At 45.8% G+C, this 25,582-nt stretch overlaps 2 protein-coding genes and 1 pseudogene across 2 annotated transcripts in view; all 3 read right to left on the bottom strand.

The window, feature by feature from the left end:
* Window positions 1-15,408, bottom strand: part of LOC139337754 (metabotropic glutamate receptor 8-like) — a 105,768-nt gene extending 90,360 nt beyond the window's left edge. Inside the window, exons 1-2 of the mRNA XM_070972497.1 lie at window positions 14,663-15,408; window positions 11,491-12,315 (exon numbers count right to left, since the gene is read on the bottom strand). Coding sequence (XP_070828598.1) covers window positions 11,491-12,033 — 543 coding nt within the window. The 5' untranslated portion in view covers window positions 12,034-12,315; window positions 14,663-15,408. The remainder of the gene's footprint in view (window positions 1-11,490; window positions 12,316-14,662) is intronic.
* A 1,907-nt stretch (window positions 15,409-17,315) lies between these two features.
* LOC139337759 (E3 ubiquitin-protein ligase TRIM39-like) lies at window positions 17,316-19,395 on the bottom strand (annotated as a pseudogene).
* Window positions 19,396-20,350: 955 nt separating this feature from the next.
* LOC139337758 (peroxisomal succinyl-coenzyme A thioesterase-like) overlaps window positions 20,351-25,582 on the bottom strand; it is a 172,352-nt gene continuing 167,120 nt past the window's right edge. The window contains exons 2-11 of the mRNA XM_070972501.1: window positions 24,529-24,730; window positions 24,302-24,401; window positions 24,018-24,208; window positions 23,433-23,602; window positions 22,280-22,399; window positions 21,912-21,994; window positions 21,710-21,800; window positions 21,413-21,493; window positions 20,566-20,707; window positions 20,351-20,480 (exon numbers count right to left, since the gene is read on the bottom strand). Of these exons, the coding sequence (XP_070828602.1) occupies window positions 20,359-20,480; window positions 20,566-20,707; window positions 21,413-21,493; window positions 21,710-21,800; window positions 21,912-21,994; window positions 22,280-22,399; window positions 23,433-23,602; window positions 24,018-24,208; window positions 24,302-24,401; window positions 24,529-24,724 (1,296 nt within the window). The 5' untranslated portion in view covers window positions 24,725-24,730 and the 3' untranslated portion in view covers window positions 20,351-20,358. The remainder of the gene's footprint in view (window positions 20,481-20,565; window positions 20,708-21,412; window positions 21,494-21,709; window positions 21,801-21,911; window positions 21,995-22,279; window positions 22,400-23,432; window positions 23,603-24,017; window positions 24,209-24,301; window positions 24,402-24,528; window positions 24,731-25,582) is intronic.

The following is a 25,582-nucleotide window of genomic DNA, read 5'->3' as shown; positions in this document are numbered from 1 at the left end:
GGAAGAGATGAGTGTAGGAGTGTGGAGGAAACACAAATGAAGCATGAAGTGTGTACAGAGGCAGGAGGAGAAGAAGAAGATGGCTCCTCCACTTATGAACGAGCCTCCCGAGATGACAGCTCCTCCTCTGACCGACTCATTCATGCACAAAACGATTTCCATCTGCAGCCAAATAAATGTCAGGTTACCGTCTGCACTCGTCAGCGTCGCTTCACGCCGTGACTCAACGCGTCGCACGTCACCGAAGCGTTTCACAACATGTCAGCGAGGACGGGCGGGACGAGAGCGAGGCCTCGGGGTGACCTGAAAAATCAGGGAGCAAAGAGGACGACAAACAACCAACCAACACAAAAACTGCTGGCCATGAGCCTCTGAGGAGCTGCCTTGCTCAGAGGCTCAGGTAGAGGCTCCGTTTCCACCAACTGTTAGAGGTGACCAGAATAAGCTCATCCCTACATTTGGCTTTGATTAATGCACCTAAACGTCTCTCATAATGCTGATCTGAGCTCTGAACGCAGAAACATCTCCAGCTGAAAAAAAAAAAATGTGTGTGTGTGTGTGTGGGGGGGGGTCACAAAAAGGTCAAGGCTTCTTCTATTTAATTTATTAAGTCCATATTTATCAGCCTAATAACACATTATGGTGAAATTGGTTATCATATCTACCATAATTAGGATAAACGTCTGACAAAAAATGCTTTCATAATGCATGAAGCCTGCTGATAGAGTCCTGGTACGTGATGATAGATAATGTTTTTGCATCTTTATGAATAATAAAACCATCCTTCGCGTTATCTTGATCAGCGCCTCACTCTGGTGTCTTTGTCAGAGCTTATAATCACACCTGATTATCTGTAAATCAGATACACGTTTAAGTATTTTCCCCTGAAACACACAGAGCCTGCAGATCTTCTGAATCCTCAGTCCCTCTTCTGTTAATTCTACCTGTTTTCACCTGCATGTGCAGCTCAATACGCCGTTAAATCAGCGCATCCACACCTTCGGTTCATTCAGTCCCATGCAGCCATAAAGAGCAGGAAAATAACTGAGGCTTTATGTTCAGTCCAGAAAGCTGATTTGTCCTGCAAACACAGATCAGGAGAGAAGCTTCTTAAACTGATCCTGCAGGAAATTTACACGTGACAGACAAGAAACGATGAAGCAGTTGTGCAAAGTAGGCCAGCTGGAGAGCAGCGTTAAATATTAGCATGTGGGGATAATGTGCATGAGAGGAAACATTTTCTAAGGGGACGCTACAGTATGTCCCCTCAAAACGGATAATGACAGAGAATAAAACCTGAAGGTGGCAGCAATGTAACAAGATGGACGTCAGCTGCCATAAAACCTCAAAGAAGAAGAAGCTTAAACTTTTTTCTTTCTTCATCAACCGACGGAAACCAAAACACGACGAACAAGACGAAAAATGTCCAGCTTGAGACTGCTGCTCGTCTTCAGCGTTTGTTAGCAACATCTGCTAACGTCAAACCTCTGCTAAAAGTCTACAGACATGCTCGTGGCTCCATCAGCCAGACATTAGCATGTTAGCATGCTCATAAATTATAAGATAAGCTAATGTTTAATAGCTTTTCTATTCCTCTTAGTTTAGCTTGTAACTAGCAGGCTAACATTTGCTGATCGTTGTCAGTTTTGCAGGCGTTTGACTGAGGAAGTTCATGTCTGTACAAAATCTGACATATCTATAATTCAGTTGACTTATAAGCCACAAAATCTGTCCAATAATTGTTGAGAGAGTTCAGTCTGAACCAAAGTCCGCTGAACACCGCTATCGCTAAAAGCTGGAAAACTCTGAGAATGATGGCGAACAGATTGTGGATCAAAAACAGCTCGGAGCTGTCCTTCATCATATCAAACAGTGACGAAGCTGAGTTGTTTTATCATCTCTTTATCCTGCAGCACAGACGCTCAGTGACTGACAGGACCCACCGCGGGAACAACGCCACCGACTGTAACCACAGAGCAGATCTACGAGGCAGAGGGGGACGGCCTGAGACGGATCGGTCTGTGGTGATGAATGAGCCACAGCAGCTTTGACATTGACAAGGACGAGAGACAAAGCGTGTTCAAGTCCCGGAGGAGGAGGAGGAGTCAGGTTCATTGTGACCGAACAATGAGAAATAAAATACTGTGTCCTGGATGTGAAGAAGTAAATGCAAACTAAAAAGCATGAAGCAAAAAGTTGGTTTCACCGGAGCTTCAATCAGCCAATCAGCTCTGGCGAGCAACGGCGTCACATGGCGTCACAGGTGAAAGGTCGGTTCCAGACGGTTAAACCACCTCTGAGTGCTAACAGTGTTTGAACTTCTACCCATGAGGCCGAAGCAGGTCAAAGGTCGCCATCTCTGCGCCGACAGCAGTGAGTCACAGCAGAGGATTCTCCTCCTTCAGCGTGTCCTGAACCAAATCCAAAACCACAGTCTGAGGAGACGGAGGGGGGTCACGATTATTCGCGTTACGTAAGCGGACGCCTGAGGGGCTCCCGTCCACTGATCCGCCAATCAGGAGCCGAGAAGGCTTTTAGTGACGCTTAGATTCACCGCAGCTGGCCGGGCGGCGAGATCTGCAGGAAACCGACGTCGCTGAGGGCGGAGGAGCGCGAGAGGCGGCTGGTGCTGCTGTCTGGTCGAGACGAAACGACAATCTGAGAGACGGAGACGTTCACAGCCGAGGAGGGAGGAGACGTGACCCCTCCCGTCCTCCTCCAGCCTCCGTTTGTCCTCACCCACACTGAACCAGGAGCAACGAATCTCCACATCTGCTCCAACAGCAGAAGAAGAAGAAGAGGAAGATGAAGGGTGAAAATAGAAGCACTAAGATATTATCATATCTTAGTATTTCTATTTTTAATTTGCATATTACTGTTAATATACACATATTTTATCACCCACTATCATATATTCATAAATATATAATCATCACTGTATAGATATTGTTATTATATACATAAACATTCTTATACTGCTGTATTATTAGTCATATTTATATTATTATAGCAGTTGGTCGCCCACTCGGAGTCTGGTTCCGTTCGAGGCTTCGTGCGTCCTCTCGGGGGGGTTGTGGGGTCTCTGAATTAAAGAGTGTGTGGACCTGATCGAAATGTGAAAAGTGTCATGACATGACTTCAGTTGTGATTTGGCGCTTTGGGAAATAAAATTGAATTGAAACAGATCAGAGGGAGCCATAAAAACAGCCTGAAATGTTGTACAAGAACCTCTAACCCGGCACAACGCGGACCACGTTCTGAGGCCTGACCGCCGCGACCCCGCTCGGTTCCGGCCCCGGGCCCTCGCTGCATGTCGTCCTGTCTCCCTCCAGCTGTCGCCATCAAAAACAAAGCGGGAGTGCTCTGAAAATAAAACCTCTGATCAGTCGTCAGACGTCCTTTTCGTGCTCAGGCTGATGTTTTGCAGTTGATAGTGATAAATGTTTATTTATTAGATTTGTTATCTTCCATGAACTTAGAACAGAACGTCATACAGCCTGGCCTCACATCAGATCAGCTACCCAATCAATAAGCAGCTTTCCACTGAAGGGGCGTTTTATATATATATATTCCTCGCTACAAGGTCTTCTGGGAGCCTCCTCGCTCCTCATCCAATCCAAGACGCATTTGGGGAACATCCTCGATGATGCCTGACCTCGATTGATTTCCGGTCACAGGTCGCAGGGCGAGGAGGAAGCGGGAAAGCACCGAGAGGGTCTGACGATGACGGAGGAGACGGCTCGCCACTTCCTGTCGAGCACCAACAGTCAACACTGGCTTCTTTTAACCACCTCACAGCAGCTCAACCTCTGAGGAGTCAGATTTGTTGTTTGGGTTTGAGGCTGAGGATCAGGATAAGGCATCATTATATATATATATATATATATATATATATATATATATATATATATATATCCATCCATCCATCCATTATCTATACCGCCTATCCCTTTCGGGGTTGCGGGGGGCTGGAGCCTATCCCAGCTACAGTGGGCGAGAGGCGGGGTACACCCTGAACCGGTCGCCAGCCGATTGCAGGGCCACATGTAATGACAAACAAACATCATTCACACTCACACTCACACCTACGGACAATTTAGAGTCATCAATTAACCTAATGAGCATGTTTTTGGTCTGTGGGAGGAAGCCGGAGTACCCAGAGAGAACCCACGCATGCACGGGAAGAACATGCAAACTTCACACAGAAAGGCCCCGCCTGACCCGGGGATCGAACCGGCAACCTTCTTGCTGTGAGGCACGCGCACTACCTGCTGCGCCACCGTGCAGCCCTATATATATATATATATATATATATATATATATATATATATATATATATATATATATATATATATATATATATATAAATAAAAACACCTGACAGCCAATCAGAAACGAGTATTTTCTGTGACTGTGGAATAAACCTTTTTAAACTGGCCTATAATCTACTCTCTGCTCTGTCTGGTTTTGGAAACAGGGCACTGGACTCTACATGCAGAATGCAGGAAAGAAGTGACACCTGATAACAGGTGAACCCCCCCACCCCCCCATGAAGATGAAGATACAAACATTTCCTGCTTCGTCTCGTCAGTCATCACTCAGCACTGAATGAAAGATGGAGTAATTTCTCTGTGTGATAAATGATGTGAACACATAAATCGTAAATCATTTTCCTCCACGATTAATGGAGTCTGCTGGTAATGAAACCAGCTGACCTCTGACCTTTCTCGCCACTGACTCCACAGCAGAGTATTATCTGACCTCCAGTCTGGACTCCTCATTCCCACGTAGATCAGATTTCTCATCTGGTGGAAGAAGGACCTCCAGCAAGTCTCAAGTCATTTGAGACAAGTCCGAGTCAAATCTCAGGCTGTTTAAGACTCGTCTCATGTCAAGTTTCTCATCATTTGACAGTATTTTGAGTCAAATCTCTCAAGTCATTTGAGTCAAATCTGAAGTCGTCTGAGTCGTCTGAGTGTGACGTTGGTCTGAGTTGGGCCTCAACTCCCTGAGATGAGTTTCTCATCATTTGACTATTCCAAGTCAAGTCTCGAGTCAATGGAAACAAGTCCAGACAACAACAAGAAGAAACGTCCTCCTCTGTTCTCACGTTTTAACATCATTTTGAGTCTTCACTCGCAGCGCTTTCGTCATGTTCTCACAGCTCAGCCAGTCTGAAATTTCCAATAAAAGAGTGGATTACTGAAAACTGGATGGATTACAAACTGAGGCCTTCAAAGTGGGCATAAAACACAAAAAGCTTTATTACCACTGACAAAAAAACAAAGAGGACGATGACTTCAGACAGCTTAACGAGGTCGTTATGATCAGACGCACTAATGAATTGCCGCTACAATGTGCAAATTCCCCTCAATTGGATTCCATTAAGCGCCCTCTCCTCCGTCGTCTTCCACGCGGAGGGAAATTACATTTGTTAGCCGACAATAGAACAATCGGGTAACTGAGACAGATCAGGCGGTGGACGCCTCTGGCTTACATTCATTTTGGACCATAACGTGAGATGAGTTTGCTGATTGGACGCGATGCCGCTGCTAGGACAGAGACGTTCAGGTCACGCTGTCGGTTAATGAGATATGCAAGTCTGAACATCTGTCTGTGATTGGCTGTGGGAGGATGGCGTGCAGTGACCTCACCTGCCGATGGTTGAGTCCCTCCATCATTTTGTCCAGACAGAGATGTTCCAGGTTTCAGGTCATTTAAGACAAGTCCAAGTCAGGCAGAAAGTCATTTGAGACGAGTGTCAAATCTCAAAAAAATGTCTCAAAATCTCAAGTGATTTGAGACAAAGACAAGTCAAATCTCAATTGACTGGAGACAAGTTTTATGTTATGTTTTATGTTTTTATGTTATGTTGAGACTGGTTTGAGACAAAGCTGAAGACAAGTCAAGTCACGTCTCAAGTCATTTGAGACGAGTCTGATTCAAATCTCGCCTCAATGGAGACAATCAGTAAGAAATCTGAGACAAGTCTCAGTTAAGACTCAAGGCTCAGGTCATTTTAAACAAGTCCAAGTCAATTAAGACATTACCCAACTAACAGGTGACACGTCCAAGTCAAGTCTCGGGTCTCTGAAGATGTATTTGAGTGGTAAAGCTTTGGGAAACTCTGAACACGTCTTCAGGCTCATCTGCGGCAAAGTGAATACATCTGGAGAGCATTTTCCAGAGATGTCTCAGACTCACACCACAGGACTCTTTCTCTTTCTCAACCTGGAAACTTTTTGCATCATCAAGCACAATAATGTCCACCTGTCTGATCTTCATCACTTCATTCTGTCTCCGAGGATGAGGCGAATCAGATGTGCCGGATCAATAATCTATCACAGTACAGAACGATTCAGTCTGCAGCGAAACACAATAAATCAGACGGAGGAAGAAAACAAGGAAACAAGAGAATCAGAGACCGGGAAGATAAAGATCCGCAGGAGGTAAGAAAAGCTTCACATCAGCGATGTCCTCGTACTGAGAAGTCTTTGAGGAAAGCGGAGATGACTGGAAATACTCTGCAGCTGAGCTGTCAACAACGTCTGATTGGCCAGGCTTTCAGCATACAGCAGGATGCCCGTTCACCCCAAAACCATCAGCTGTGAGTCACTACAAATCTACACTCAGCCGCATCAGGCTGAAACTGCTGCAGTGACACAACCGTCCTGAAGTCAACCCTCCCTTCATGTTCAGGTTTTGTTCCAGAGAGGCGCTGATTCAACAGTGCCATCATTAATAGTGCTGAGAGGCCTTTCTAATATTCTGTCCTCCCCCCTGAACGAGCACTGATGATAACCTTCGTGAAAGTAGAATTTACGTCGCCGATCGCTTCACCTCAGACTGGAAACTGTGAAATCTGTGGCTCAGCAGATGACGAGCTGGGGCAGTGCTTTGTCTGATGGAGGAACATAATCAGACCGAACGACAGTTGGACGTCTTGTATTAATCAAACGGGTCCATTTTCCCACATTGAACTCTGGGTAAATTGTCTTAAAGGGGCTATAATCAGTCTATTTTTATTGGCAATGAATCAGATGACGCCTTGCATGTCGAAGTCGTCGCTCAGAGGCTGAAAGGCTCAGCACGGCTGCAGAGTTGGTCAGATTTCTCTGTGGGTTTGTCACTCGTTCAGCTCCTCCTGTTGCTTCTCTGCCACGTTCACTGTTCGGTTAACGTGGCGCTGCCATGTTGTCGGGGAGCGCGATGTCCCCGGCAATGTCACGGATGATACTGACTGACAGCGATACTTTTCTTCTTCTGTGGTTTGAGGCGATCGTTCTGCTCCTCCTCCCTGACAGTTTATCGGGAACGGTGTAGGAAGGTTCCCTCTGTTTTCATCCCTCCCTCTATTATCTGTTATTTTCTCACCTCTTTCATTTCTTATTTTGTGTTTTTGGCCGAGCCGGCAGCGAGCTCATAAACAGACACTCGGCGGTTCTGCCTCTCCCACGCAGAGATGGAAATATAACGCAGCAGCGTGAGCGACTGTCGCAGCGGAGCGTCCTCCTGAAGACCAGGCCTTCCTCAGACTGTGTGAAATGGATGTGCAAATATTATGCAAATGCTCTCGGAGCATATCACAGTTTCAGATGGAGTATCTCACCTCTGACAGCCTCTGTGAAGCTTCTGAAGAGGGAGGTTTATTAACAGCAGAACTCCTCCGAGCGAATAGGACAGACATGGAGGATTTATCTGTTCTCAGCTCTCCCACTCCTAAAAAAAACGTGCTCTTTGTTTCTGACGTTGCCACATGCTGCTGATTGAACAGCTCCATGCAAATGTGCGATGGCATCGATCAATCAATCCCCTGCTGAGCTGAAAAACACAGATCCTGACACATCGCATCCAGTGGCTGCGTGATAATTGTAAACTTTTCCCTCATTAAACGCAGTGCATGACCTTTGCAGTGTGATGGTTTCCCTGAAGGTTAACTTTTCAGAAAAATGCACCAATTTGTTCTGACGTTAGCGTGGGCAGCATTTATTTAAGGTGAGGATCACTGCAAAGCGCAGTGGGAGAACGTGACAGTTTAAATAGATGAAATGTGGACAAACTCTCAGAAAAGGCCCGCGGTGAATCTGCTCGCCGTGCCATCGCCATGAAAGTCTCTCTGTTCGAGAAACGACAGACACCAGCATTTAGCTTCAAATATATCAGAGCACTTTTTAAAACACACAGGTCCAAAGAGCTTCACACACACGAAAAGACACATTACTGTAGAAAACACAGCACGATGAGGGACAAACAAAAAAGAAACGTGTGTCGTATCGGGAGATGTTTTTTGGTGGGTGAAACCTGAAGCTGCTTTCAGAACCAGCAACACACAGGAGCTGCAGTCAGCGCTGTTCATTAGTTCATATTAAATAAATCACAAGCGCAAATGTGTGAAAATCACATTTCTCTTTCACACAGCGTCAACCCGATGAAGCCTGTGGTGATAAGTGCTTGTGATTTAATTCATGTGAACATATGAATCATGCTAACACGATGCTCCCACTGTGTGAACATTTTTCTGTGCTGCAGCTTTGGTCTCTGAAGAAATAAGAACCAAACTTTAACATCACGCCGGGCGACCCGCTCGCAATGCACCTTCAGTGGAAACCGTTTCAGGACAAAACGTGAAGCTTTGCTTTGATGATCATCTGTTCAGAGGATATATAAGAGCATAACACTCGCTGCATTTGTCTGCATCATGACTGCTTTCACTGAAGTGACATTTTCAAATGCAGAACTTAAAATGAGGTTGAGGTACGGCTGCTTTTACTTCACATCACAGCCCATGAAAATGTTTTTCAGCCTCTCACTTTGCTGCAGTGATGTGCAGGTGTACTCCAGGTGTGGTTATGGAGGTGCATCAGACTGTGTTCAATGGTGAAACTGGGGAGAAAATGTCAACCAAGAGCAGCGAAACACTGCTATTGAACTGGGAGTGATGACACCAGAGCCCCCTAGACAGGAAGAGCTGTCCTGTTCAGCCCACTTGAGTGTGAATATTTTAATTAGATGAAATGCTCCCACCATAAGAAAACAGGGCTCCGGGAGTTTCTTCAGTGAGATGTTTGTATTACGTTACCTCAGCTGAGATCATGCTGCAGACCAAAAACCAACTCTGGCAGTCAGTCCCTCAGAGTCCCGACAGCAGCTGAAGCTTGCGAGCAGCATCACGGGGAGGAAACCTCGGCATCAGCAAAAATCTGGCTGTCCCCACCCCTCCCGCCTCCTCCCACCCGGAGGCATCTCCAGCTAATTTTAGATAAGTGATGTTGTTGGGCCTTTCTGTCCTCATTAAGCTGGCCGTGCTCTAACACATACACATGAATCATACAGCTCATCACTAATTTAACAGAGTGGAATTTGTTTGCTGCTGCGCACAGCAACACGCCGCCTCCGGACACAGTTTGTCTGCACGCGCCGAAGAAGACGAGGCAACAGCTGGGATCATCTTCTTGTGTCAACGTGCTGCGAGAAAATCCACCTGATAACGTAATCTATGCCGCGCTCAGCTCAGAGCTAACGAAGAACTAATGACTTAACGCATTTCCTCTAGCGCTAAGTGACTTTTATGGGCGCCAGTCAGGTCCGTCTCAAGTCAAATCCTCAAAGGACTCGTGACTAAAACCATGGAGAGGAAAAAAAGTGACGGACTCCCAACAATGACAGAGCGTGGTAAAGGCAGCAGAGTGTCATACTGATGGAATCTGTGCTGTGGAAATATCTATCAGGTCGGATCATCCAATGTTTGCATCATCAGCAAACGAAAACTGAAGCAGATCAGAAGAGGATCATCCAAAATATGATCAAATGCAAAACAGATGCAATTTGTTTCAAAGTGAAGGCCGACTCCTCTGCAGGTTGAGTTACAGTCTAATTATAATGAGGTGTAACCTCGGTGACTGTTGAATAGAGATCTTCAATGCTAACCGACCTACAGTGGCGTTGCTCAGGTCTCTTGGGGCTCCAAGCAAAAAATCCCTGGGGTACCCCCACCCCACCCATGGAGGCCAAAAAATTTGTTTTTTGTACACATAAATGCACAATTTCTGGGACATTTGAGATGAATACTGAAAAAATTGATTAGTGGTGCTAAAAATGAGGTCCAGGAACCAACAGAGGTCCCTGAAAGCACAGGCCTATCAATAATCCTTGTTGTAAATAAGTGGCCCCCCTAATGGCCGGGGGCTCCAAGCAACTGCCTGGCTTGCCTGTCCTCAAGCTTCACCCCTGCCGACCTACCGAACTGAGCCTACGTACCCAACCATATTGGATTGGGTAGGTTCTCTTTTTCTTTTGGTTTAGCACTGGTCTGTGGTGAAATCCTGAATCATACTGGCGCCACATTCCTGTGATTCTGACTGCGTTCAGTCCTTTGCTGGTTCAGAGTGTTACATTCAGTTCAAAAGGAGGTCTATGAAAGCACCACACATAAGGTGAACAGCTCAGCAGTCAACTATTACTACAGAAATCAGAGATCATGTTTGTTTCTGTGGCTTTCATCTCTATAAGTAACAATAAGCAAACCACACACAGTACGTGGCACTGGTATTGAAAATTGAAAGACCCAGCTTTAAGTGACATTTTTTAAATGAAGGCTCTGTAATTCAAGCAGAATGTTTTCTCGGCTACGAGTTAACCAGCTGAGGTCAGCTCGCTGTACTACAAATAACAGCAGACAGATGGTTTACATTCACTCGTGTTGTCAGAGCATCACCGCCAAGAAAGCCGGTTCACCTCTTTTCTGTGTGGCAGCTTCAGGATTTTTTTAATCCTCTGAACACAATATTTATCCAGACTGAGAAAACATCCACCGTCTGCTCACACTGATTAAACACTCCATATTGACATCTGTCTCTGTCTTTACATCACTTCTGTGTGTCTTTGATGGGTTAGAGCTGCTGTTCTGCTGCCGGAGAAACAAAAGACGTTGTCATAGTAATGAAGATGTGGTAAAACTGGAACATGGGGAAAGGAGGAACGTTAATGATGATTCCAGAGCGAGGAGTCTGAAAAGCTCTGAAATTCCTCCTGTAGCTTCAGAGACACGGTTAATAAAGCTGACAATTCCAACTGCAGCCACAGTGATAAAGTCAACGTCAACCCAGCGAGTGACAACACCTTCAGAAGACACAGCACACCACCACACCCGCTCTTCAAAGGGTTGTTATCGACCAGGTTTTCTCCGCCTTCACAACCTGAAAAATAAACTTCCTGTGTGACCATTTTGCAAAAGGTTTGTGCTTTTATCTTTGCACAGGCTCCACTGTCCTCATCAACTGTCAGGTTCAATGTACTCATGTTACAGCTGCTAACGGATGAGAAGTCCTGAGAGTCCCTGGCTAAGGCTAGTTAGCAGCTGTTCATCATTGTGCACGGCAGCGGCGACAAACCAGATGTTGACCAGTTTAGTAAAAAGGAGCTGCAGTGCAGCATCAAGCACACGATTCTGACTACAGACAACAGAAACGTCACCTGACAGCTTTCTCTTACCTTGAACAGTCGCAGGATGTTGGCCACCATGATCGACACAGAGCTGGCCGACGCCCCAATGACGCCCACCACTTTATCCGGCTTGGCAAAGATGGGGGGGTCTCCATTAGCACAACGGACGTCAGAGCCATCCCTCTCAATGAGCGCCTGGACGAAGGTGAGCGACTGCTCGAGGGCGTAGGTGTCGCGCGAACACGTGTCCAGGATTCGCGCCCCAAGCGTCACGTTGGGCAGCAGCTCCGGGTCCTTGTTGATGAGGTCGATGGCGAACAGCATGGCCTCCAGCCGATGGATGCCCTTCTCCTTCTTCAGCTCGCCACAGGGAACGCCCCTTTCGCCACGAGCATGGACTGGGAACAAGCCGCCCAGGATGATGTCACCATCCAGCCGGATGGAGTGTGCGTACTCCTGCAGGGGTTGCTGGGAGTCTGTCAAAACAGCAGGCTTCTGGGAGGTGGCGCCTAGCAGCCAGCAGCTCTTAAGCATCAGCAGAGAGAGGAAGCAGTGGCCGGTGATGCTCGGGGGCTTCGAACCCCTCGCCATTTTACGGTGAGTCGAGCTGCAGGGAAAGGGAGCGGTGATGTGATGGCACAATCGACGGGCAGGTGGCTGCAACGGTGATGCGGCGAGGACGGGACGAGCCAGACCATGGAGTCTCCCGTCACTCAAGGCAGGGTCAACCACGGCGGACAGTCCCACCTACGAACAATGACCCCGGGGTTTTCCTGCGGTACAGGCTCCTGGGTCGGACATAGCTGTCTGAGGCAGCGAAGGAGGCGGAGCTTCAGGGTCTCAGCAGCTCCAGTTTCACATTCTTCCAGAAACCTGTTGGAGATTCAGACAGAGGAGGAAACAAGATGATCAATAAACCGGCGTTCCCTGCAGTAGATCCGGAGCACAGGGCTGCTGAGTCAGTCCTCTGCTTTACACATTTATTTACACATTACACGAACCAGAAGAACCATTTTATTAAGTCTGCAGATGACATCACACAAGTCGAATCGATGAATAAAAAGATCAAAGAGTGAAACAGAACTGAGCTCAGAGAGCTAAAACCACCTCTTAAAGTGTCCACAACCACTGATGGTGTATCTCCAACATGCTTACTCAGCCTGAAAAGACCAACTGTGTGTTGAACAAGACGCCACGAAGGATATTTTTCTCTAAGATGTTTTAAGACGTTTGACATGTCGAACAAAACTTTGGTTCATCTTCATCGGTTCTGGACCTGGAACTTTCCAGTTTCTGTCGTACCTGTTTTCACTTCCTGGCTTCATGTTTGACTCCTCAACAGAACAAAAGCTGCACAATTAGTTAAGATGGCCTCTTATGTACTCTCCAAGCAGGAAGTGGAACAGACCAACTGTCTTTGTTCAGGAGGGGGGTTCACCACCTGGAATCCCTTCTCAATCTGACAGCTTCAGACTCCCAGTGGTTTATCTTTTGATCAAGGTGTAAATACTTTGTGTGCTTGATTTTTTTCTGAATTAAGTTGAAATCTTGTAGCAGGTAAATGTGCAGTAAAAGTCCAATAAGCATGCATGTTAATCCTTTTTGACATATACTCATTGAAAACAGTGCAAAAATATATATTTAATATTTGACCTCATCAGCTTCATTGATTTCTGTAAATATCTGTTTATTATTGTTTATTATTGTTATTGTGAATCTGATGCAGCGACATGTTTCACAGACTGAAAGATGTGGAACGCTCCAGAAACACCTGTTTGGATCATTCCACAGGTAAACAGGCTGATTGGTAACAGGTGAGAGGATCATGATCGTGTATGAAAGGCGCGTCCTGGAAAGGCTCAGTTGTTCATAGAGGATGGAACGAGGTTCACCACTTTGTGAACGCATGATTGGACAAAGGAGATTAACACATGAACTCATGGACACTTCAGGAAACTGTTGTTGGTAAACACGGTTTGTTTGTAAATGATTGTGTTCTGTTTTATTTACACTTCACACAGCGCTCCAGCTTCTCTGGAAAGGGGTCGTATTAGATCCAATCAGGTGTTCAAAGGGGGTTCATTTATTTTACCTTCATGTTCGACTTTTATGGATGTCACCTGATTAACATTCATTAAATGATGACTTGCTATCAGGGGGAAATGTTGCCATGCGTATGCTAATGATATTTACTGTACAGAGCACTGTTTTGGGGATGTCACCGTCTGGTTCGGGCTTGCACCGGATTCGCGTCACGGTCACCAGAGAGGGTATCTTAATGACTTTGGTGACCCTCTGACTTTTCCTTCAGTGGCACCATCAAGTCACATTTGGACCAAATGCCTGAAAATGATTTTGTGGAGCCATCCCTCCGACCCGATCTCCCGGAGGGATGAAGCCCATGTGGTCCATCTATCTGCAGCCACCTTTGACCGGCTGGAGCGTTCAGGTGTCCACATACTTTTGGCCATGTAGTTTATTCATAGAGATGCAGGTTGAGCTCTGAGTCTGATCTTCAACACTTATTTGTCCGCATCTCTCTCTCAGATCTTCCATATTGCTTCTCTATTTCTCAAACACACACTCCTCATCAGGCAAACACAATTAAAAAACAAAAACAAAAAAACGAACATTGGCAATAAATAAATAATAAATACTTATGGACCACGATGTCAAACACACCCGCGCGCACACGTGGACCCTCCTCTTAAGTGCACGCGGTCAGACATTAGGTTCACTTTCTTATCCACACCCCGCGAGCACGCAAACACACAAACACACACGCACGCACACGAGCCACTCAGCACGAGCTCAAGTTGCATTCCAGCAGACTCAGCTGAAATCAGAAAATCCTGAATCTGATCTGAAACCAGCCGAAACGCGCAACCTGAGATCCACCCCGCGCGTGAGTGCCTCATGATTGATTGATAGCCCTCTGATCGATAAATGAATGAATTATTGTACAGGTGGATTTACAAGACAATCTGAGGGATATGACAATGAAAGCTCGTATCTCCAACATGGTCCCATCCCAAGAAACCAAGAACGACACAGATCGATGATAATAATAATAATAATAATAATAATAATAATAATAATAATAATAATAATAATAATAATAATAAGATGCAACCCGCAATCAATAATTGCTATAATTGGACACCAATTGAGTTTTTAAGCCTGTTATATCTTGTAAATGGTGAATGTTGCGTTCAGGTACCTTCTCTCTCCGCTGCAGGTGTTTCCTCTGTCAGTGTCACAGGTCAGACAGATGTTTTCTGTATCCAGCTGTTTGTCACATCACACAAACATTTTCCGCTAAATTCCTCCGCGGGGACTCGATCCGGTTCCGCATCAGCATCCATCAACCAAAAGATAAGATTTAATCCAAATCCACTTTTCCTGTCCCGCAGTTACAGAGTAGAGCTGTTCCCGGGAAATTCCTCTGAACCAGCGATCACCTGCAGGCGTCGGTTCGACTCCCCGCCGCTCAGTCAGCGATGAAGGCTCCAGAGCCCGGGTCCCTGTCCTCCCACAGACAGCACTCTCAGATCACTGTGTCGGGCCGGTCACCACACTACAGACATGTTCACTACAGGGTCGAGTGATCACAGAGGACCGAAGTCACGGACGCGCTTTTTTTCCGCTTCTCGCAGCTCTCCGAAGTGCGCGGTGCGGCTGTCCTGCGTCACAGGAAACACGGGAGGCTCTCGGGCTCATCACACCAGCAGAGTCCAGGCTGATGGGAGTCGAGGGGTCTCATCAAGTTCCCCGGCCACGCAGACGGTCTAAGGTGTGAGCAGGGACAGCATGATCCCGGTCCTGATGGAGAGGAAAGTGCGCCTGAAACGCATGAAACCTGAGAGGAAGAGCGTGTGCGCGGTGAGTGCAGGAACATGTGAAGTTCATGAGCTTCATCATGAAGCCTGTCAGGGAGACGCGGCTCAGAGTGAAAGCAGCACAGGTGGAGGCAGGACGTCCCCCAGCGGACAAACACCGCAACTACACCCAAAGCGCTGCATCAAAGGTCAGTTTTCCTCTGATCTTCATCGTTTGTGCAGGTTGGATTTGAAGATTCGTTACACTGCAAATTCTTTAAAGGGTGGGTTCAAATCAAAACATAAAATAATCCTCACATGGATCATATTTTGCTGAAAATTGGAGTTTAAGCTTTAAAAACAACCCAAAATCTCCCACAATAACTTTCCATAATACCTCCTATTTAATTCAATCACTGGTGTTTTTCCTCCAGCAGACAACGTTTGGATCTTCAGCTAATATTCAGCAGCACATCAGAAGCTTTAGGCTGTTTGGTGCTCCGCTGCCTTCCAGATATCTTGAAGCTCAGCATAGATCTGATCAAGAAGAACATCATGCAATCACCTGTGGTGCAAAAATTGCACCAATGCAAACGTTTGCCCTCCTGATGATAATTTGCAGGAGGCTGGAATATGAATGGGGCGGCACGGTAGTGCACGTGCCTCACAGCAAGAAGGTCGCCGGTTCGATCCCCGGTTCGGGCGGGGCCTTTCTGTGTGAAGTTTGCATGTTCTTCCCGTGCATGTGTGGGTTCTCTGCGGGCACTCCGGCTTCCTCCCACAGACCAAAAACATGCTCATTAGGTTAATTGGTGACTCTAAGGTTGTCCTTAGGTGTGAGTGTGAGTGTGAATGGTTGTTTGTTTGTATAGGTTGCCCTGCGATCAGCTGCCGACCAGTTCAGGGTGTACCCCGCCTCTCTGGATGGATGGATGGATGGATGGATGGATGGATGGATGGATGGATGGATGGATGGATGGATGGATGGATGGATGGATGGATGGAATATGAATGCTTCAATACTTCAGAACGGCATTATGGCCTTAGAGGCTTGCAGAGGAGCCGACACACCTTGCCGAAGAGATCACGAAGATCGCAGAGATGACGAGGAAGCGTAGCCAGAGATGAAGTGTGTGTGTGTGTGTGTGTGTGTGTGTGTGTGTGTGTGTGTGTGTGTGTGTGTGTGTGTGTGTGTGTGTGTGTGTGTGGAGCAGAAACGATTCGAGAGGTTACAGTGATGTCGTGAGCAGCTGCATCATCAACAGTGTGAGAAGAAGACACAGATCAGATCAGGAAAAAGATGAAGCAAACCGAAAAGATGGCAGTGAAACAGCTGTGTGTTAGATATGTTCAGGGTCAGGGGGCTCTAACGCTCCCTTTACAGACCCCACCATGAGCTATAGAGCTATACAGAGATGGAGAATCCTTCTGATTGGCCCACGGCAGAAGGTCAACAGGCTTCTCTGTGATTCTCCCTTTTTATAAGTACTTAAAGTTCAACACTTTCAAAATAAAAGTCTTCATCAGTTGCAGTAAAGTTGCTGATTTTAGAATGAGATCAAACACAAAAACATGTCGTCAGTCATCTGCTTCAGACTGAAGAGATTTCCTCATGTGGTCACAGGCTGCAGTTTGTCATGAGCTCCACTAGAGGGCGTCCTCAGACGTCACTTTCAAACCAGCAGCACTGCTTTAGTCTTTATATCAGAGGCTCAAACACAACTCAAACCTTAAAAAAACACATTCAATTACTGCAAATCATCTCAAATGTGATTGGCTGTTAGAGCTCAGGGAACAGCTGATGGTGTTTTTAGTTACGTCATTCTGTGGTCATTAGAAACACCGTCAGCTCTCCATATCAACAAAAACAAAACAAACAAATCAGACACAGAGCAAACTTTATTTTGATGCTTTTAATTAAACGAAAGTAGAGAAAAGTCCATGATTTCGGCCTCGTTCCTAAAATGCTCTTCAGTGATTTTTATCAGAGTGCAACACGTCTTGAACAATGATTAGAGAGTGAAAGGGTTGAATTTGGCAGCCAGACATTGAAGGAAGGTGCAAATGCTTCTTATTTCTGCCTACGTTGTTTTCTGATGATGTAACAGTCTTGAAGGCAGGTGATGCAGTTACTAGAATAAGTTAGACAAGATTCCATCATATCAGTCGACAATCACATGAGAAGCATCAAACAAAACATCAAGTGAGAAAAGAGAAAGAAATGTATTGATCAGAAAATGGAAAAACAAGTGTATAAACAGAGTACATCACCATTAAATATGTATTTCTCACATGAAATGATGCTGAATCTTTCTGGAGAACATCAGCTTGTTCTACTCAGTGTGGCTGACAGCAGAGATGATCAGAGGAGCAGAGTTTTTACCGTTACCATGAAAACCAGGACTGAAGAGAGGGTAGAGTTTCTCAGTGAAGCAGCAGCCAGTGAAGGAGTAGAGAAGAGCTGCAGCATCAACGTCATAAAAGGAGACCAGACCCTCCTCATAGTCCACAAACACCCCCACCCTCTCAGGCTGAGACTTCAGAGAGAGACGGACTGGAGGGTTAGCAGCAGCTTCATACTCATTTTCATTTCTCAGACGAATTGTCCAGTAACCATTCTGAGGATTCGCTGTGATTTTTCCCTTCCTGTTGATCGACTCTCTGGCGACTCCTACATCCCAGTCAGTCTTCCCTTTGACCTGAACCTCGAAGTAAAACCTTCCTGAAGAGAAACTCTGCTTTGCTAAGACACAAGCACAAGGATTGAATCTCTCTGGATTGTCTGGGAGATTCTTCTTTACATCAACATGTTTAACTTGTGTCCCATCATCAGACAGGACGAGCTGAGGATGCGCTGTATCAGGATCAAGTGTCACATCTGCTGCATACTGCTGGACCCTCTTCAGCTCGGCTTCAAACAGCTTCTTCATCTGTTCACTGAGCGTCTCCTTCAGCTCATTCAAAGCTCTCCTCGCAGTCCCCTCATAGGAAGGTGGACGGACGCTGACTTCTGTCCAGTCTTTGGTGGGTGGAGCAGCGTTCATGGAGGGGAAGCTTTGGAGGAGGAGGAGGTGGTCTTCAGACTGTGAGAGCTGCTCCACCTCAGTGCTCCTCTTCGTCAGCTCAGAGATTTCCTGCTCCAGCTCTTTGAAGAAGCCTTCAGCCTGTTTCTCTGTCTTCCTCTGCTTCTCTGTGATCGTCTCCATGAACTGTTCTCGTTCTGTTGAGCTGACTGTCTGAACTGAGCAGCCATCTCACGGACGAAAGTATTGACCTGCAGCTCAGGTCTAGTCCAGAAAACCTTTTTACAGTTGGGACACTGACAGGGGACATTAATATTCCAGTGTTCAGTGATGCAGGTTTTACAGAAGTTGTGTGCTGACTGGATCAGTGAACACATCCAGACAGATGGAGCACAGAAACTGATCTTCAGTCAGCAGACAGCTGGCAGCAGACATATCTACACTCTGAGGACAAAAGGTGTGACAGAAGACAATCAGTTACATATCTGTCAGATCATGTGTTGGATGTGACCTTTACGTGATGAAGATTTGCTGCTCTTGAGGCAGCAGATAAAACAACTAGCTGCTCATTCAGACGTCGTTCTGCTCTGTACACCAAATGAAAGCAGAAGTATGGAGGCAAACGACATTCCTGTTGGCGGGTGGGTCCAAGACGCACCACAACGACACAGAGCTTTTATTGTTCTGTGGATTAACTGAGCAACAAATGTTCAGCGTCACCACTTGCAAAGGTCTGAAAGACCACTGGAGACGTGGGTCATCGCAAATAATACAAGGTTCATTATTTATATTTATGTTCATCTGTCTTATGTGAAACTGTTAACGCTGACTTCCTGCCTCAGTTTAAATCACTTTAAGCTAACGCTAGCTGTGGCCGTCTAACCTTAACTAACCAGAGTGCAGTGACTGTGGTTTTCTGTGGTATAATATTGTTTACAGCTCATGGAGATAAAAAGTCAGATTCTGGTTTGAACTAAATTTTGACCCAGTATTGTCTTCTTGTCTTTGTAGGACAGTGTACTCACCAGCGTTTGGATGTTTTGTTGAGAAAGACGGGAACGATTGAGCTGAATTTTCCCTGAAAGAGAAACAGTGTCTTGCCTCGTCTGCAGCTCTGCTGTCACTCAGAAACACTTTCACTTTCTCTGTTGAACAAACGTGACGTTGAAGCGTTTCCTCTTGGTGTTGCTCCTCCTCTGAACTGGACTCCAGTCAAACCTTAAATAACACCACAGTATCTGACACTGCAGCCTCAAACCTGATGGAGTGTTGGAGCTCCTCACGCCTGAGAACAGCTGATGGTGTTTTTCATCACATGAACTGATCATTAGGAACACCATCAGCTGGTTTGTCAGCTTTGATATCAATCAGAAACAAAACAAAAAACAGACATTGTAAAAACTTTATTTTTCTTTCATTTCAAAAGAAAAGGAGAAATAGTCCACAAACACCTCCACCTTCTCGGACTGAGACCTCAGAGACGGACTGGATGGCCGGCGTCACAGCTGCAGAGGAATCTGCTGATGGGAGCTGCAGTTTTGTCTCTGCTCCAGGAACAAGCTTCAGGAAGACAGATGGATGCAGCTCTGAACAAACTGAACAGAGCTCTAGAGGCTTGTGGAACAGAGGCAAGACAGGAAGTGATGTCATGACTTTAGCGCTCTATTCACAACCATTTACAGCAACAACATGCTTTCTACTGTCATAGATGCATGCACAGAAATGTGATTCCCAGAGACATTTTCATTTATTTTGTGCTTTATTCTTGCAGTGACATGTGATGGTACATTATGACAGTCAGAGAGTAAGAATTAAAAAAGACTGGACGACAGTTTCACAAACAGGTCTGTCTTCATGAATCCATCGACAGAAAAGGTGTGGCAACGTATAAGTTTGAGTTTCTGCTTTGTATCAGTTAGAGAACATCTGAAAGAGTCTGTCTGAAAGGAATCTGTGAGCCATGTCAAGGTGGAGGACAGTAAACTTTGACTGTGAGGGCATCTCACCTCTCACCAACTGTGATCATGCACCATTGCCTGTGGGGAACGTGAACGGGACGTTCCCTTCCTCAACCTCTAATGCTCCACAGTCATTGTACAGCCGTACAGGTGCTCCCTCAGGAAGACCAGCGTCTTCCTCCAGGCGTCTTCCTGAGCGCGAGAATGAGCCACCGTCTCTCCGCCCCACAGAGCCACCACTGCAAAGACAACAGGAAGCTGAAACATCCGTCAAAACTCAAACCTGCAGCTTCAGATCCGTTTCTGGTCTAAAGGTGAACCTACGCTCCTGATGGGAGTTGGCTGGTACGAAGGTGCTGGCTCGGGCGTGCGGCGAGTACGGAGGTTCAATCAGGTGACCGGCCTTCGGATACAACAGGACGGTCAGCAGGTGGCTATTCCCCGCCTGCTCCATCATGTCCTTCATCTGGAACACAGGAAGTAAGATGATGATCATGATGATGATGTAAGAACAGGCACTAAATTTCAGACCTAAATTACAGTTGGATATTTTTCAAATTCCAGAAATCAATTGTCTTTAATCTGGAAAAACATCCTGTGATATTGATGGAGTCTGACAACCAGAAGCCAGAAAACTCAAAGAACTATAGGAAATGACCATCTGACTGGTAACCTCTCAAAAATCAGTTTATGGGATCACTCCATAAATAAATGTTGTAGAAAATGAAGCAGGACACGCCGAAGTGTATGGAATATGTTGTGTGTCCAGTGTTGATTTGACTGGTTCTGACTGGTTGTTGCAGCCTTTGGCTCCAGTACAAACAAGCTGTTTCATGAGTTGAATGCCTGACATTAAAACTAATCTTATTACTGACAGTGTGTGAGAATTCAATACGTGATTTTGCATGTTATCAGCATAAACTCGTGTGCAGAATTTATTATTTGATTCATGAATTTCAAATAAAGTGTAAAAAAAAAATTAAATGTTGAGTTTTAATAAGCTAATGAATTATTTTATAAATTGTCTGCTCATTTATGGATAGTTGTGTATTTATTCATGTGATTAACTGATTTTTAGTGTCATTCTCTTTATTTAATATTGGCCATTCTGGAACTCCATATGTCATAAGCTTGTTCTTCTCAGAGGACGTTGTCCTGTCAGTAAACTCACGTCCACTGCAGACTCTTGGGCAGGCCAGTTCTCATCGTCGTCACCGACAACCAGCAGCAGAGGACACTGGAGTCGTCCCACCTGCTCAGAGACAAACAGCAGCAGCATTCAGCAGCTTCACATATTCTCTGTGGACTGAGTCACATTATCTGTGGATTTTGAAAACAAAGGAATCAAAACAGGCCACGTGAAACAGCTGTTAACCGCTTCCGCTGTCCGAAACCAAAAAAACAAAAAGAAAGGAAGAATCAGCGGCCGATGAAGGCTGAAAAAGAAATCCCGGCTGGTGATACTCACGTCCACTTTGAGGGCAGGATCAGTGGGGATGGGCAGCAGCAGATCTCGAAAGATCGTCTGGTTCTCGTTGACGCGAATCTTCCCAGCGTTTCTGCACATGTACATGGACACACATGCACATCCATTATGTGTGTGTGTATCGTTAGTCATTAAAATCTGAAGGGTTCCTCCTCTGGATCAGCACTGGTTGACATCAACTCACTCTCTGCAGAAATTCAGCATTTCTTCCAAAGATCCGTCAATCGGCTGCACGTGAGTCCCACTGATACACACTGCACACCTGAGCTGAGAGACCACACACACACACACACACACACACACACACACACACACACACACACACACACACACACACACACACACACATTTAAGATATGCAGAGGTTTACACAGGACCAGCTGTGAGAGAAACAAGCACCATCGCTCCTGCAGAGTCATGGAAGGAACTGAGCAACTGAATTTTGTTGAGTCCCTTCTCTGCTCTGACATGTACTTAAATCCATTTTAAAGTCGTAGCTCCATTGAGCTACGTCAAGACGATGAAAGTAACTTTCAGCTATGTTGGTCTCACCTTCATAACTTGAGAGTAAACAGCCATTTTGAGGGTCATACTGGTACCCAAGGAAAGACCCATCATGGCGATCCTGCTGCCCACGACCTTGGGATGCTGCTCCAGGACTCTGTAGGCCGTCTGCAGCAGGAAAACCCATCAGAAAACAACCTGCTGTAGCACAGAGGCCATGCTCTGGACATTTTGTGATACAGTTCGTTTTTAGTTCGGGTAGATTTACATGTTATATATGAACATCCAGCCAAGACTGCCTTCGGTACACCCTGTGATGGTGACTATATTTCGGTAATTTTATCTGATATTCAGTGTTAGATGCCACAGAAAGTCTTGGCAAAGTCGAAGCTAACTGGATGTAACTCCACTACTATCAGTACAGGTGTAGTCCACTGTCACTTAAAACAGTTCCAGGTAGTGTGAGGAGAGCAATATACAGCATATACAGTTTGCTCACATACATAGCAGATTGACGGGTGAAATGAAATGCTGAACTGAACATCTGAAACTACGTTGTGACTTCTATTAGCTCCTTCTGTCAAGCAGAGATCCAGCATTAGTGTCATTAAATGAAGAAATGTGTACTTATGGAATTTTAGGTCTTCAGCTTCAAAACTTGCAAGGACATGATGATTGATGACAGGGTGATTGATGACTCCCGTTCAGGTTCTGTTCATGTCCCTGAAAAATTTTCGCCCAGGGCAGTCACTGCCTGAACAAAGTCTAAGTATGGTGAACGCAGGGTTGGCTGCTTTGCTCAGAGCTATAAAAGACTCTGAGAGATGAAAGATTGTCAGTACCCCATTAAGTCTGAGGTCTTCTATTTATTTTCCATACATCTGAACATACATCAAGGTTCAGAAACTGCTAAATTGTGTGTTTTAGCATACTTTTTCACATACCTGTGGCTGCTGAGCCAGACTGCGCCTCAGGCTGCAACATTCTTAACGTTAATGTGCAGACTTTTATGTTCAGAGTGAAGATCGCGTTTGTCAGGTGGACACAAAGCGCACTGCAATGGGAGGATCACGTTGCCTTGCACATGCTGCACGTGGAAGCAGGCAGATGTCTGCTAACCTGTTAGCCTCAGCTACTTTATAAGATGTCAGATCTGGGTGTCCGGAGTTTTCTGAATGAACATCTTTTAGATTTTCTTTACCTCAAAGTAGCTGTTGTCCACTATTTTCCCAGTTTCTATGGTGATTTTAGGTGTCAGGTAGTCAAGGGCCAGGGAGGCGAAGCCGTGGGAGGCCAGCAGCGCTGCACGGGACTCCACCAGCTTCCCTTCACCCCCCCACAGATCCAGGAGGCCGGGGAAAGGTCCCGGTCCTTGAGACGAGTTAAAACACCAAAAACAGGTCACAGTTCACACAGTGATAGGGTGTATTTCTGTTGTTCCTAAAACTCCTGCACTGCTTTCCCGATTGCCTTTTGCTTAGTTTTGTTTAGTTGTGTCCTCGTTGACATTGAGTGCTTGTTTAAACCGGAGTCAAATTCCTTTTATGTGCACACATCCTTGGTCATTAAAGCCAATTCTCAATCTGATTCTGACATTTGATGGAAACCTTTTTGAGTGTTTCCTGCATTCATTTTTCACTTGGTTATTCCAACAGTACCGACCAGTCGCAGGTAACTTAAAGTGAACTGTACTGGAGTTAAATTTCATGGTCAATGGCAGTCCACTGGTCATTGCATAGACTGTCACACCTGACCTTCACCCACAGGACATCTCCTCTGGTCCTACCTGAGGGCAGGAAGAGGGTTGCAGTGAGTCCGCCCTCTGTGATCGGGACCCTGCGGACGCCGGGTGCCATGTACCAACGCTCCACCACTGCACCAGCAAGCTGCACCTGATCCATGAAGCCCTCAGTCTGGTGACCTTGATACACTGAGATTGTAACCTCCATGGGGGTCTGGATGTCCACCTTCCTCATCCTGGGGGATGATGGGAAAAAGTCAACTCTGATACTAATAATTGATTCAGTACTGATTAGTATCATCTGATCAGCTCCATCCTTGTTGGCCTACCTGAGCCCAGGTTTGCTGCCAGGAACTGGTCTGAGGCTCCACAGCAGACCCATCTGCTCAACCCCAGAATATGTCCCGCCCAGACTGGGATCCTCTGAAACTGTAAAGTAAAAGGCATGAAAAATTACTTCTCAATTTGATGTTTAATCATTTCCGTGCCGTGCCATTATTTCATAAAAACCTATTTTTTCCCAGAATTTTCCAAATTTAGGCACTGAACAACGCACCATTCACAGTCCCAGTGGTGTTGGCGGTGTAGTGAGCAAACGCCTCCCAGCTGTGTCCCTCTTCACACTTGTGGAGGGCGTGGATGGTCAGCTGGAAACCTGGTGGGACGTTCTGGACCAGGACAACAAACTTCTCATCCATGAGTCCTCTGGACGGCTTGACCGACAGCTTCACACAAGACTGTGTCCTGTCCATCCTAGACTGAATGGACAGCAAAGCCATTAACCATAAAGCTTAAAGTGTGAGTTCACACCAGGCTTAAAAACATTGTTTCCTTGCCCCCGCTGGCTGAAGGTTTCCATCTTTATTGTAATTTGTGTCACAACTCAGCGAAGGCTCGATGACGCAGGTGAGAACACACAAGCCCGTAGCTAAATATACATTTATTTTACATAAGTGACAGGGAAATGAAGGCAAAGACAAACTGAACAGCAGAAAAATCAAACAAAGGGGAAGCCGGGGGGGACGGGACGACTGGCTCTCTGCCAAAATCTTATAGTTTTCAGTCAGACCAGTTGAGCCGAATCTCTGTCGACCAAACTCCGCCGAGCAGGCTCCTGGAGGGAGGGTCCTGACCACAGGTTCATCACATTTGTCATCAGCTGAGTCTGCATTCTTCACTGACTCTGAAAGGCTTGTTGGGTTTTTACATTGGAAACAGGTTGAGACATTAAGTCTTAAATGTACCAGGGTGAATATACCGCCTTACCAAACTACCTGCTGAACAACAAATCCTCCACATTTAAACAGACGTGTGCGTCCCAGCAAGACTTCTATGGAAACTTTAACAAAAATGATTCAATAATAGATATATTATTGGGGGTAGGATTCCACACCTGTTAATACATAAATGTAGGATGGTGCTCATTACATAATCTGACTCTGAAATGTACTTAAAAACACAAACGTGAAGCCTGCCAAAAATGTTTTTTTTCCTTTAGTTTTTGTTGTAATGATGTGAAAATTATAAACAAAGTTATATCAATGCAGCCAGTTCAGCCTACACGCAGTAATAATCACGATAATAAAGAATATACTTAGAAACACAGACTG

Source organism: Chaetodon trifascialis, chromosome 10, assembly GCF_039877785.1.
Source record: "Chaetodon trifascialis isolate fChaTrf1 chromosome 10, fChaTrf1.hap1, whole genome shotgun sequence".
Lineage (NCBI taxonomy): Eukaryota > Metazoa > Chordata > Actinopteri > Chaetodontiformes > Chaetodontidae > Chaetodon > Chaetodon trifascialis.
This window is presented reverse-complemented; position numbering and strand designations above follow the sequence as displayed.